The sequence below is a fragment of the Panulirus ornatus genome, chromosome 3, assembly GCF_036320965.1.
Source record: "Panulirus ornatus isolate Po-2019 chromosome 3, ASM3632096v1, whole genome shotgun sequence".
Classification (NCBI taxonomy): Eukaryota; Metazoa; Arthropoda; class Malacostraca; order Decapoda; family Palinuridae; genus Panulirus; species Panulirus ornatus.
The window spans coordinates 28591979-28606531 of record NC_092226.1 but is presented as its reverse complement, the minus strand read 5'-3'; the positions used below and the strand labels follow the sequence as shown (position 1 = coordinate 28606531).

At 44.4% G+C, this 14553-nt stretch overlaps 1 protein-coding gene across 2 annotated transcripts in view; it reads right to left on the bottom strand.

The window, feature by feature from the left end:
* LOC139761658 (cell adhesion molecule DSCAM-like) overlaps positions 1-14553 on the bottom strand; it is a 123750-nt gene that overhangs the window by 63859 nt on the left and 45338 nt on the right. Inside the window, exon 1 of one of the 2 annotated variants that reach the window (XM_071685976.1) lies at positions 2529-2858. The exons of the other annotated variant lie outside the window; for it this stretch is intronic. Within the exon in view, the coding sequence (XP_071542077.1) occupies positions 2529-2625 (97 nt within the window). The 5' untranslated portion in view covers positions 2626-2858. Of the gene's footprint in view, positions 1-2528; positions 2859-14553 lie in introns of those variants that run through there. 2 annotated transcript variants of the gene reach the window in all.

The window sequence follows — 14553 nt, the reverse complement described above, 5'->3', positions numbered from 1 at the left end:
GTGTAGAAGTCGAGAACGTTATCTTGGAAAGCAAACATGGGTATGTTTGAAGAAATAGTGGTTTCAACAATGATATATGGTTGCGAGGCGTGGGCTATAGACAGAGTTGTGCGGAAGAGGGTGGATGTGCTGGAAATGAGATGTTTGAGGACAATATGTGGTGTGAGGTGATTTGATCGAGTAATTGATGAAAGGGTAAGAGAGATGTATGGTGATAAAAAGAGTGTGATTGAGAGAGCAGAATAGGGTGTTTTGAAATGGTTTGGTCACATGGAGAGAATGAGTGAGGAAAGACTGACAAAGAGGATATACGTGTTAGAGGTGGAGGGAACGAGAAGTGGGAGACCAAACTGGAGGGGAAAGATGGAGTGAAAAAGATTTTGAGTGATCGGGGCCTGAACATGCAGGAGGGTGAAAGGCGAATTGGAACGATGTGGTATACCGGGGTCGACGTACTGTCAATGAATTGAACCAGGGCATGTGAAGCGTCTGGGGTAAACCATGGAAAGTTCTGTAGGGCCTGGATGTGGAAAGGGAGCTGTGGTTTTGGTGCATTATACATGACAGCTAGAGACTGAGTGTGAATGAATGTGGCCTTTGTTGTCTTTTCCTAGCGCTACCTCACGAACATGCGAGGGGAGGGGGTTGCTATTTCATGTGTGGCGGGGTGGTGACAGGAATGAATAAGGGCAGACAGTATGAATTATGTATATGTGTATACATGTATATGTCTCTGTGTGTATATATATGTACACGTTGAGATATATAGGTATGTATGTGTGCGTGTGTGGACGTGTATGGATATACATGTGTATGTGGGTGGGTTGGGCCATTCTTTCGTCTGTTTCCTTGCGCTACCTCGCTAACGCGGGAGAGAGCGACAAAGTATAATAATACTAATACTAATATATATATATATATATATATATATATATATATATATATATATATATATATATATATATATATTTCTTTTCTTTTCTTTTAAACTATTCGCCATTTCCCGCGTTAGCGAGGTAGCGTTAAGAACAGAGGACTGGGCCTTTTTTGGAATATCCTCACCTGGCCCCCTCTGTTCCCTCTTTTGGAAAATTAAAAAAAAAAAAAACGAGAGGGGAGGATTTCCAGCCCCCCGCTCCCTCCCCTTTTAGTCGCCCTCTACGACACGCAGGGAATACGTGGGAAGTATTCTTAATCCCCTATCCCCAGGGATATGAAGTCTGTTGGGGATGAGAGAGCTCGGGAAGTGAGTCAGTTGTTGTTCGCTGATGATACAGCGCTGGTGGCTGATTCATGTGAGAAACTGCAGAAGCTGGTGACTGAGTTTGGGAAAGTGTGTGGAAGAAGAAAGTTAAGAGTAAATGTGAATAAGAGCAAGGTTATTAGGTACAGTAGGGTTGAGGGTCAAGTCAATTGGGAGGTGAGTTTGAATGGAGAAAAACTGGAGGAAGTGAAGTGTTTTAGATATCTGGGAGTGGATCTGTCAGCGGATGGAACCATGGAAGCGGAAGTGGATCATAGGGTGGGGGAGGGGGCGAAAATTTTGGGAGCCTTGAAAAATGTGTGGAAGTCGAGAACATTATCTCGGAAAGCAAAAATGGGTATGTTTGAAGGAATAGTGGTTCCAACAATGTTGTATGGTTGCGAGGCGTGGGCTATGGATAGAGTTGTGCGCAGGAGGATGGATGTGCTGGAAATGAGATGTTTGAGGACAATGTGTGGTGTGAGGTGGTTTGATCGAGTAAGTAACGTAAGGGTAAGAGAGATGTGTGGAAATAAAAAGAGCGTGGTTGAGAGAGCAGAAGAGGGTGTTTTGAAATGGTTTGGGCACATGGAGAGAATGAGTGAGGAAAGATTGACCAAGAGGATATATGTGTCGGAGGTGGAGGGAACGAGGAGAAGAGGGAGACCAAATTGGAGGTGGAAAGATGGAGTGAAAAAGATTTTGTGTGATCGGGGCCTGAACATGCAGGAGGGTGAAAGGAGGGCAAGGAATAGAGTGAATTGGAGCGATGTGGTATACAGGGGTTGACTTGCTGTCAGTGGAGTGAATCAAGGCATGTGAAGCGTCTGGGGTAAACCATGGAAAGCTGTGTAGGTATGTATATTTGCGTGTGTGGACGTGTGTATGTACATGTGTATGGGGGGGGGTTGGGCCATTTCTTTCGTCTGTTTCCTTGCGCTACCTCGCAAGCGCGGGAGACAGCGACAAAGTATAAAAAAAAAAAAAAAAAAAAAAAAAAAAAAAAAAAAATATATATATATATATATATATATATATATATATAAATATATATATATATATATATATATATATATATATATATATATATATATATATATATATATATATATATATATGAACGCTGAAGCCTATGGTACTAAAAATCGTGATACAGGTAGCACAATAGTTTGATCTCGTAGTTTTGGGTTGCATACAACTACATGAAAATAATTCATCTTAGGAAGTACACAAAACCCATGCATTCTACAGTGTTGTCTAACTTCTGAACATCACAACAGCTCACCTGATAGGCTTGACTTGCAGCAACACAGTACCAACACAATCCATGTCGTCAGCATCATATTGGTAGCACTGGACAAAATTTTCATAATGAGGATCATTATTATTTTTCCATCATCCGAGTCATTAACTCAAATGTTATTCGGTCTTCGCGTACTCTGACGGCACATTATCTTTTCCGTGTCCTAATAAAGCACTACCATCATGTTAATGTCTTTTTCACTGCCCTATCATTCAATTTCGCCGTCACTAACAACTGTTAACATTATGGGAAGTACACAAAGTTTCATTCGACCATAATGTATCCTCGCCACGACCAGGAGACCTGTTTACGGTTCCACCGTACCTAGCTCACTGGGAAAACAAACCTCAGCAGTGTTACCAATGCTATCAATCTGTCATAGATTTTCTGTTATTCTGAAACTTGTTTTTCTGTAGTTCTCATATCCATTTCATAAAATTACTTATTGAAGATGAAACTAAAAGCAGAACATTAATCAATATTAATATCGGAGGAGTAATGCTAGACACCCGAAACAAATGACACGATTAACAATATGGCCGACTAACTTCAGTCTGAAAAACTGCATTTCCTGACTTAGATTAAGACCTTTGTAATTTTCTATAGTGGAAGACGTTCCAATATTCTGTATGCTGTTCACAGGAGGAACCATTCAACAAAGCATTTTATTCGCGGCAACATGGGAGTCCCTCTACCACAACAACGAGAGAAGCGCGACTGAACTACTATGGCTTCAGGTAATTGTTGATCTCTGGACCCACAAGTACCAGCACAAGGCACACGCCCACCATACTCCACTGCTACGTGGTTTACGTGCGAACGATTTGTCGTTGTACATGCCAATACTAGGCTTTTATTATCATAAATTATCATAGGATATCAATATGATAAGCAAAATACAATGCAAAGTAAAAACAGATCTGTGCAGCTTTGGTTGATGAGAGAGTGGCGCATTATCTTAAGTACAATAAATAGGAGACATTGTAATATCGCCCTATGAAAATCAAAATAAGCTCGCCCAACAGTGAAGCAAAAACAGCGCTCAAAAGACTCGTAAATACTACACAAGTCCAGGTTGAGACAAAGTAATATCAGTAGTCGAAGAAAAACTTCCTGATCCGCAGGAACATATTTGTTGTTAGTGTGAACTGTGTTGAGGCAAGTTTTGTAGGGTTACACATATGGTGCGTCTCCCACCGCAAACTACACTCTCAGTCCTAAATATTACCTTTAGAACAGAAACGTAGCTCTAAATAATCATGTTAAACGTATATCTTACAAATTTACAGAGAAAAATAATGGTACTGAAAGATGACACCGGCAGAAGTACACGAGGCGATCAATATATATCATTACACTGTATATGATTACACTGTATGTTATTAATTTGTTACCTTAGCATATCTATATTTTCGTATTTACACACCGTTACAAATATATGCATGTCAACCACGGTGAAAACGGCAGAGAATGGCGGGTCTTTCCTTGTGCACGTCAATCGTAACATTTCACAAGCGAAAACCACATTCCCAGGAAGTGCTAAGCGCCCAGACCAGTCGTCACATTCATATGCACGAAGAAAATTCAGTACCCTCTCATCGCCACAACTGTTTTCATCCCAACTCAGAGAATGGATTTATATGCTTCTATAAAGGATATCTAATATCAGTGTCTCCAATAGTCAAGAGGTACCTGACTTCATTACTTCCAAATCCAAATTATGGTTCTTGACCGGAGGATCTCTGTGATATCACTGTCTCAATCATATGCTAATTCATGGAGCATTTCATGTAACTGGTGTGGTATTCACGTGTCACCACGAATGGCAGGCCAGCATGACTAGTGATGACGCCTGCAGGGAGTTAGGTGACCGGCGGAGTGGTCTGTGTTGCTCATACAACAGGAGTGTGTGGCATCACTGGCCACAAGTCCTTTCACTGTACGTGAACAAATAATTCTAAAAACTATATGTATCAAACAATAAGGAAACGAAGGGTTGTTATAGGAACAAGTCCGAGCAGAGTTATGGGTCTCTTAACTTCTCGGTACAAGCTTCTTCAGACAATGACAACATGACGGAAAAACAGAAGATAGTGTGATGTCACGAAGACGTACCATTGCTGGGGTCTACATGTTGTTTCCTGATTGGCTTGATACACTCCTTTCTCCTCTGCTTAGTCGCTCACGTGTACCTACCTTCATCATTATCTTGGCTAAATGAATAAACCCACTGTTCTTGTTTGTGGAACTTTCTATCCTTATGTAAGCTGCCTCTAATGCCTTTCGTACCCTATTTGTCCGACTTCTGCAAAATCTTATTGCATCTAAATCAGTTTTGTGATCACTTTTGCCAGCACTATACCTGCGTGTTAGCAACGATTGCGTGGGATTCAGTACAAAATACTCGACATATTCTACTCCTCAACCCTCTGTCTAAGCCTCATCAGTCCTTTTACTCACTGAGGTGACAGCACTTAGACCCGTTCCTTGGAGAATTCTGTCGATGCTCTGTGCCTGCTGTGAACTGGTGTCCACTAAAGATCTTACTGCTTCTCCATCTGAGTTTCTTTATTCATTAATGCGTCTTCCTGTATTCTTTTTGCCAAGTCTCTTACTCTTGATATCAAACCTTTGTAGTAACGAAATCTTCTGAATACATCAACAATACAACTAAACTCATCATCTAGGAATCCTCGGCCGCAGATTCGTAACGCCCGTAGGGAAAAATCTATCACTTCTCCCGACTTTGTTCTATCACTTGAATGGATGGTGAGAGTATGATGATATCTTTTATTTGTTGGTTCTCTATTCACAGAAAAATTACAGGCCTGGTCACTTTCCCGTGGAATGATATCTAAGAATGGTAGACGTCTTTATTCATATTACATCATGAAATGAAAGGATCCACACCCGGTAGTGGGTCCGTCTTAGTCTCTTCTTTGAATATGTTCCCTTTGGAGTATTTCACCATCAACGTATCTGCACAACGTTGTATCATCGCTCATGATTGCCACGAATCCGTCCTTTTCCATAACCTCCTCATTGCAGACAGATCAGCACTGCACGGAGGGGTGCAACCATGGATAACCTCCTACGCTGTCAACATTCATATTATCATTTGAACCCGACTGGGTCGCAGGTGACATATGGAGATGACTTTCACGTAATCTGAGTCAGACCTTGGAAACTCGTTGTACTTAACTGTCTACGGCCTCGATTTTCGCATAGCTCAGTCCGCTGGTCCGTTGGTTAACAAGGCCTTCATATCAACACTCGCCGTCTTTGAATTAAAAAGAAAAAAGAAAATTATTCAACCTTATCAGATCCGCCGAGTTCTTCTGATGGGCGCCAATGATCGATCCTAGTGTTTTTCAAGGTGGTTTAGTCAGCCAGTTGGCTAACCTGGAGGGCGTTGAATATGAGGATAAGAAAGGTGTTAGAGGCGGCGCACATAAGCATTGGACGTTCCTCAAACAGCGGTTGATTCATCAGTTGTTCCAAACATAACGGCGAACGTGGCTATACGTGTCTGGCCGAGCGGGGGAGAAAGGGCGGAGCCAGATAGCATATCAAGCCAATCAGGAAACAACACAGCAAGACTATACCATCAGAGTGACGTCCTCCAGAGGTCACACTAGCTTGGGTTTTCCCATTCATTATGTCGCCATTTGCTCTGCAGGTCGTAGTGAAACGTGAGAGAAATGTACCTCCGCTGGGACGCACTCCATCCGTGACCATCCCTCCCATCCTCGTTTGTCAAGATGGATGATGACAATATGATCATCCTCATAATACATGTGTTTTACGTTAGGTTGTTAAATACAAACCCTATGACATGGTTACTAATACAGAGGCAAAGTTCGTCACACTTGGCGCACAGGTAACGCGAATAATTAGGCAGCATGGAACAGAGTAATGCTGGAGAAGCAGAGTAGCTTCCTTCAACCTGCCTTTAAACCCTGGTTATCATTCATTATTCACAAGTCATTTGCTTTTAGGATTTTTCTGTCGTGAAGATAATCAGTTGATCTTTCTAACTGTCATCAACAAATCTAATTTCATATTCAGTACTTTTTTGGCACACTCGTATTTAACAACAGTAGGCGACTGGCTCCTTCCTCCCACACATAACATTTGCTCTTTTCCTCAAGCTTCTTACAAACCTTCACCCTCGCCACCACAAAACAATGCTCAGGCATCCCCACCAGCAGTTCGTCTCACCACATTCCTCTCCACGTCTGTCACTTGACACATAATCCAACAAGTCACCTGAGTTTGAGGGCGATGGGATCAAGTGCAAGCCTAGCCCTGTGTTCGTGTGTTAAGGATCACTGCTGTGGGCACCTGCATTCGCTACTCCAGTTACATCTTAACCCGCTAGACTGTGGTCCAAACACTCTAACCAAGTCTGTGATGCCTCCTTACGCCCTCCAAGGCTCACCAAACCTGTGCTCACTGCTAGTCGTACTTCTTGACCCAGGAGTCGGTGTCTCCCGCCCTACACTTAACAGCTCATACCAGGACTAAAGTCTCGACTTCTCGTCTTCACCAGACACATTCACCTAAAGCCTTGAACGCATACTTATTTTTTTGCTAGTCCTATCAAAGAATTTCGTGAATTATATTCTGAAAAAAAGTGTAAGCTGATACCATAAATCAAGAGTTAATTCAGTGAATATGTGACCTTTCAAGTGTTTACACGATACCTTTTTTTTCAATTTAGGTCTGCTCCTCTGACCTTTACTAAATGAACTAATTAAAATCTTAACCAACGGATCAGATCTTGATGTTTGATAAACTTGGGTTATCCTGATCTTTACAGATACGAGGGAAAAACAACTGAGCATCGACCGTTCACGGTACAAGTCACAACCTCAGTCGAAAGTGTCCAATGAGACCGACTATTAACCGGGTCCTGGCGCACCATAGGTCAGGCGTGGACGTTGCTGCGTCACTCCCTCTCTCGGGTCTATCAGTAAAAACATCACTTCCATCATCACATCAAATACCAAGGCTTCCTGGGGCGTTTTTATGGGCATAAAGGCTGTCACATGATGATGACGTCACGGAGATCCTTAAAACATGAAGCCATGAGTAAACTTGTGAATCCATTACTCACTACACAGACAGCAGAGTAATGGTTAGAGTGAATGCTGTATAAATCGAATGGCTGTGACCACCAGATGATGCCTGTTGCACGGTCACACTAGCTGCAGCAAGTGGGTTGCATGGGGAGGTCACACTAGCTGCAGCAAGTGAGCTGTATGGGGAGGTCACACTAGCTGCAGCAAGTGAGCTGCATGGGGAGGTCACACTAGCTGCAGCAAGTTAGCTGCATGGGGAGGTCACACTAGCTGCAGCAAGTGAGCTGCATGGGGAGGTCACACTAGCTGCACTAGGTCTGATGCCTGGGAGGGCACACTAACTGCCTGGGGTCTTCTGCCTGGGGAGGTCACACTAGTTGCACCAGGTCTGCTGCCAGGGGAAGTCACACTAGTTGCACCAGGGCTGTTGCCTTGGGAGGTCACTCATACTGGTAGATGGTACACAAGCGTGTTCCGGGGATTGAATTTAAGAGGCTAGCACCTACAGCCGGGTTCAAAGAAAAGAAAAAAACTCGAATGAAGGCGCAAGCAATTGTTAATTCACATGATCACTGGAGAGCAGTCCCCAGGGCGTTCACTTGGGTGTGACGGAGGAAGGAAGCATAGGCTACACATGAACTTGGGCAGCCAAGTCATGCAATTACGATCGGATTTATGGTACTTATTCATACGACTTCAATCCAATTTTGCTTTTTTTTTTCTAGAGTATCTGTACCTTTACCATCCACCCAAAAAAAATATAAGATTCTTAAAGAACATACTCTTAATGGAAATCCCAGTTTCCTAAGAGAGAGAGAGAGAGAGAGAGAGAGAGAGAGAGAGAGAGAGAGAGAGAGAGAGAGAGAGAGAGAGAGAGAGAGAGAGAGAGATACCATTGGACTGCCAACATTACCTGTATGTGACTTACTTTTTGTCGCACTGGCCAACTTGGCACGTGTAAACCAGCAGGCTCCAGTCATGGTCTTTATGGAAGAAAGGAGATTTTAGTAAGAGAAAAACTACAAGGAAATGAATCTTATCTCCCCAGGTGAGTGTAGACCTAACTCCTCAGGTTAAATCGATTACAGGAGGAGGGGAAGATGAGAGAGTGCAGAGACCTTAGTAACGTTATCTGGGGGAAAAGGAGCATCACAACGGTCATCCCTCGTGTGGCTGGTCACCACATAGAAACACCTGGAAGCAGCTGGCAGACGCGCACCGCCCGTCCCAAGCCCTCGTGGCTGGTACACAGAGAAACAGCTTGCGAGAGCAGTCGCTTGGGTGGACGAGTAATTTAATCACCTTATGATTCAGTCTCATTATTTTTCCCCCCTCGTTCTTGGAACGTGTGTCGGAAAATCGTTTCATAATTCCGGACGCGAGTCGAACGCACAACGACCAACGTTTTGTTCCTGGTGGAGGTGGTGGTGGAGGCCGCCGCCTGACATATGGACACATGTAATCTCCAAGGATCACAAGGCCTCCCGCCGGTCGGCCGGGCCAGAGCGAGGCTACACGGGGACATTTCTTATTCTTCCGTTGTTTACTGTTTACCGCCACAAATAAACTGACAGGACTGGAGCAAAGACACAAACAGGAACAGTGTATAATATCATGAGTATATAAAAAAAATGGTCGATAAATCTGGTGTATCAACCAGACACACGAGAGACTCCCGGGAACCAGAGCCGCCAGCTGTGGTATGAGAGGCCGCACACGGGCACAGGGTCGCCACGGACGATGATCAACGAGGAAATACCACTGAGCGCCGCTGCTTGAGGCCGACCACAACAAACCTTAGTCAGCGTTCATGACCCGACACTTGACAAGCTATTAAGCCATATTTACAGCCCACGAAATGGGAGGTTAATCTGATCGGACATTTGACGACATTGTAGATAAACGAAAGTGAGTTTCATTACGCTGTGAGGATTATCTGTTTCACCTACATACGTCAAGGATGTGTCCGCTCAAGTTGCCACATATGACAGCACAATGTACCATGATATCGACGGTGTAGTTCTGAAAACTGAAGCTTGCAAGTCCCACTACGAGGAATGTCTTGCGGACACAATGAGTCAGGCAGTCAGTCGCTTCTGTTGTCTTACTCAGTATGTGAAGAACCATAGAGTTTACGACTGTAAACATCCATAGAGTTTAGGACTGTAAACAGCCATAGAGTTTACGACTGTAAACAGGCATAGAGTTTAGGACTGTAAACAGGCATAGAGTTTACAACCGTAAACTTCCTTTTATATAAAGCAGTCTCTCATACCAGTGTCGTGGAAACTTTCGAATTAAAGTAAAAGATATATACAGGTCACACGTCAGTTCCGGCTCTGGAGAGAAAACAGCGGGTGTAAATATCCCTAAAAAAACAGGAACTCTCCACACCTCCTTCTACATACAAACATAGTTCTCTAGAATACAACAAAGTCATCCAAAATACACGATCATACTGATGGTATGTTGACAATCCTACCAGTCCATATGCATCTACACACACTAGAATGAGGACAGTGAGCGATGCTGCAGCTTGTGCAGGGTACATGTTACATGTCTAGCGCCCCTGACCTGCCAGTCTATGATGACGACCACTACTCCAAACACTCCTGACCTGCCAGTCTATGTGCCTCACACACTCCTGACCTGCCAGTCTATGATGACCACTGCCTCACACACTCCTGACCTGCCAGTCTATGATGGCCACTGCCTCACACACTCCTGACCTGCCAGTCTATGATGACCACTGCCTCACACACTCCTGACCTGCCAGTCTATGATGACCACTGCCTCACACACTCCTGACCTGCCAGTCTATGATGACCAGTGCCACACACACTCCTGACCTGCCAGTCTATGATGACCACTGCCTCACACACTCCTGACCTGCTAATCTATGCTGACTCCTCCATACATTCCGGCATTACCTTCTGCGACCGTCAGGTGGAACCTCATATACCCTGAATGTAAACCAGGCTAGCTCAGGGCCCATTCCAGGCTGGCTTGGAATCCTCTAACTAACCTAACCCTGGCTATGTTACGTTCCTCAAGGTTCCAAATCATTTAACTTCAGCGGAACGTATGGTGTACCAGCTGTGCACCAAGTGAGGTTGTTTATTAATTTTCTTATGATTTTAGGATTTCGAGACAGACATCATAAGGCACAGACTGATGATGATGATCATAACCTTAGTACTGGCTCGCCAGTACTCCATCCTTCATCATCCATCTTGTTTATAAAGGAAATGTGCCAAACATTAAGTTTGGTTTGGATTAAATATGATGATTTACTTGTTTCTTAATCGTGAAAATATTTTCTGAAAATAATAAAAATTTTATTTCAAAATTTCGGCAATATGATTAATTTCCTCAAAATTCAGGAAATAGACCTAAGCAATTTAAGCCCGCTGGTTTGATATTCGCTAAATACACATTTGATAATCGAAGACAACTGTCATCTAACTTAATTATTTTCTATTCATTATCCGATTTCAAATGACTGTGGCTTATATAGAATTCTTTTCATGTTAGATGAGGCTGACTGTTATACACCTGAGTAACTGGAGCGTGCAGATTAAAATCATCCCAAGCCAAGGTGTTCGCTGGGTCTGTTGGTCGTCCGCGTCCTGGCGCACCATAGGTCAGGCGTGGACGTTGCTGCGTCACTCCCTCTCTCGGGTCTATCAGTAAAAACATCACTTCCATCATCACATCAAATACCAAGGCTTCCTGGGGCGTTTTTATGGGCATAAAGGCTGTCACATGATGATGACGTCACGGAGATCCTTAAAACATGAAGCCATGAGTAAACTCGTGAATCTATTACTCACTACACAGACAGCAGAGTAATGGTTAGAGTGAGTGCTGTATAAATCGAATGGCTGTGACCACCAGATGATGCCTGTTGTACGGTCACACTAGCTGCAGCAAGTGGGTTGCATGGGGAGGTCACACTAGCTGCAGCAAGTGAGCTGCATGGGGAGGTCACACTAGCTGCAGCAAGTGAGCTGCATGGGGAGGTCACACTAGCTGCAGCAAGTGAGCTGCATGGGGAGGTCACACTGGCTGAAATAAGTGTGCTGCCTGAGAGGTCATATTATCTGCACTGTGTCCACTGTTTGCAGTCGTCACACTAGCTACACTGCCTCTGCTGCCTGGGGAGGTCACACTAGCTGCACAAGGTTTGTTGGTCGAGGTCACACAAGCGATGCCTGGGAGGTCACACTGACTACACCAGGTCTGTTGTTCAGGAATGGGTCGTCCTAGTTGGTCACACTTGATACATCAGATCTGACCTGGGAGGCCACACTTGCTGCATCAGATCTGACCTGGGAGGTCACACTTGCTGCATCAGATCTGCTACTTGGAGAGGTCAAACTAGCTACGCCAGGCCTGCTGCAGGGAAAGGTCACACTAGTCACACTAGCCACGCCAGGCCTGCTGCTGGGAAAGGTCACACTAGCCACGCCAGTCCTGCTGCTGGGAAAGGTCACACTAGCTGCTCTCGTTCTACTGCCAGTGAAAGTTACGCTAGTTGTACCAGGTCATCTGCTGGGGAGGTCGCACTGGTCTCACCAGGTCTGTTGCCCGGGAAAGTCACACTAAAATGTACCAGTTCTGCTCCCTCGAGGTCACAGTGGCCGCACCGGTTGTACTTGCTGCCTTGGGAGGTCATACAAGCCACACCAAAGGTGCTTGCTGAGAGTTGACATCTCCTACACCAGGTGTGACATCAGTGATGTCACACTAGTTGCACCGGGTTTCCTGGCTGTGTGGGTCACACTACCTGAACCGGTCCTTCTGCTAGAGGAGGAGGTCACAACTGCTGCAGCAGGTCTGCTATCTGGTGAGGTCATACTATCTGAACTAGGTCTGCTTCTTAGGGAGGTCACACTAGCTGCCACAGGTTTACTACTTGAGGAAATCACACAAGCTGCCTGGGGAGGTCACACTAGCTGCACTAAGTCTCCTTGTGCTGGGGAAGTCACACGCGATGAACCAAGTATGCTTTTGGGGAGGTCCAATTAGCTGCACCAGGGCTGCTGACGAGAGAAATCATACTAGCTGCCCATGAGGTCACACTCGCTGCACCAAGTCTGCAGTCTGGGAGGTCACACTAGCACCACCAGACCTACTACCTACTGAAGTCAAATTAGGTGCATCAATCCTGGTGCCTGGAAAGGTCACACTAGTAACAACAAATCTGCTTCAGCGAGGTCACACCAGCAGCATCAGGTCCGCTGCCTGTGGAGGTCACCCTAAATGTACTAGGTACTCTGCCTTTGTAGGTCACACTAGCTGCCTGGTTGGCTCTACCACTGCAACCTCAGGTCTGCTGCATTGGGAGGTCACATCAACAACACCATGTCTATTGCCATAGGAGGTCACACTAGTACCCTTAGGTCTGCTGCCTTAGGAGGTCACATCAGCAACACTAGGTCTGCTGCCTTAGGGGTCACACCTAGTACCCTTAGGTCTGCTGCCTTGGTAGGTCACATCAGCAACACAAGACCTGACGTCCTGATGTTATGTAGAACACTATAATACTATCAGTTTACCTCGTATATGCCTTCAAAAAGAGTCGTATAAAAAGTAAACTTAAGTGTGGAGTAAGACGAAAAGAATTTCTGCCATCTTGTTGCTTGTCCATAACTGGCACATGAATACATGTACCTGCTGCTCTCTAGATAGATCACAAGGCCAAGGTTAGGGCGGGGCTCGGAGGGGCTAGACTGTGCCTGTTTCTGGTTACACCACCAGTGAAACGTCACCTTGAGAGAGGGTCGCATCTTTGGCAAAGGACGAGATGTAGTACAATACCGGTACAGAGTCCTCGAGGAACTTCTCACTCCAAATGATGCTCAGCGTTTACTCCTGCTTGTGATTGGAACACATTCTTAAAATTGCAGGAGCCCCATACTAGGAGTCCTGGTATTATGATTATAATAATAACAATAATATGAATAATGATAATAATAATAATAATAATAATAATAATAATAATAATAATAATAATAATGATAATAATAATAATAATAATAACAATAATGATAATAATAATAATAATAATGATAATAATAATAATATAATAATAATAATGATGATAAAAATGATAATGAAAATAATACCTAGCGAGGGAGCGCCAGAAAGAGTCGAAGAAAGGCAGGATTCACTCACATCCATTCACTAGCTGTCATGTGTAATGCCCCGAAACCACAGCTCCCTATCCATAGCCAGGCCTCACATGCTTTTCCATGGTTTACCCCAGACGCTATCATTGTCCAGACTCAGTCCCTTAACAGCACGTCGACCCCTGTATATCACATCGTTCCAATTTACTCTTAGCCGTGCGCGCCTTTTACACATTAAACAGCCATGTGGACATGATAAACCCCTTCCGCAGGCGCACCATCGCCTTGAACACCCACCATCTTCTCTTCCTACTCGCACAAAAAATCTGTCACTGCTCTTTGCAGCTTTCCTCCCACACCATACCTTCGTAACACCCTACACAAAGCATCTCAATTAACCCTCTCATATATGCCAACTACAAATCCTCCTCTTTCTCTAATCACATATTCCACACATTTTCAAAAGCAGACACCTGATCCACACACGCCATGCTGCTCCTGAAGCCACACTGTTCCTCCCTCTCAATCAATACTCTCACAAATAACTTACCAAACACACTCAGCAAACGTATATCTCTGTATTCAAACATTTGATTTTGCCTTTGTCCCCCTACCTTTACACAGTGGCACTATACTGGCACTATGCAAGCCCTCAGGCACCTTACTATGAGTCATACGTACATTTAATATCCTAACTAAGCAATCAACAAATGGAACCATGGGAGCAGCAGCGAGCCATAGGATGGGTGAGGAGGCAAAGGCTCTTGGTGCACTGAGGGGTGTATGGTT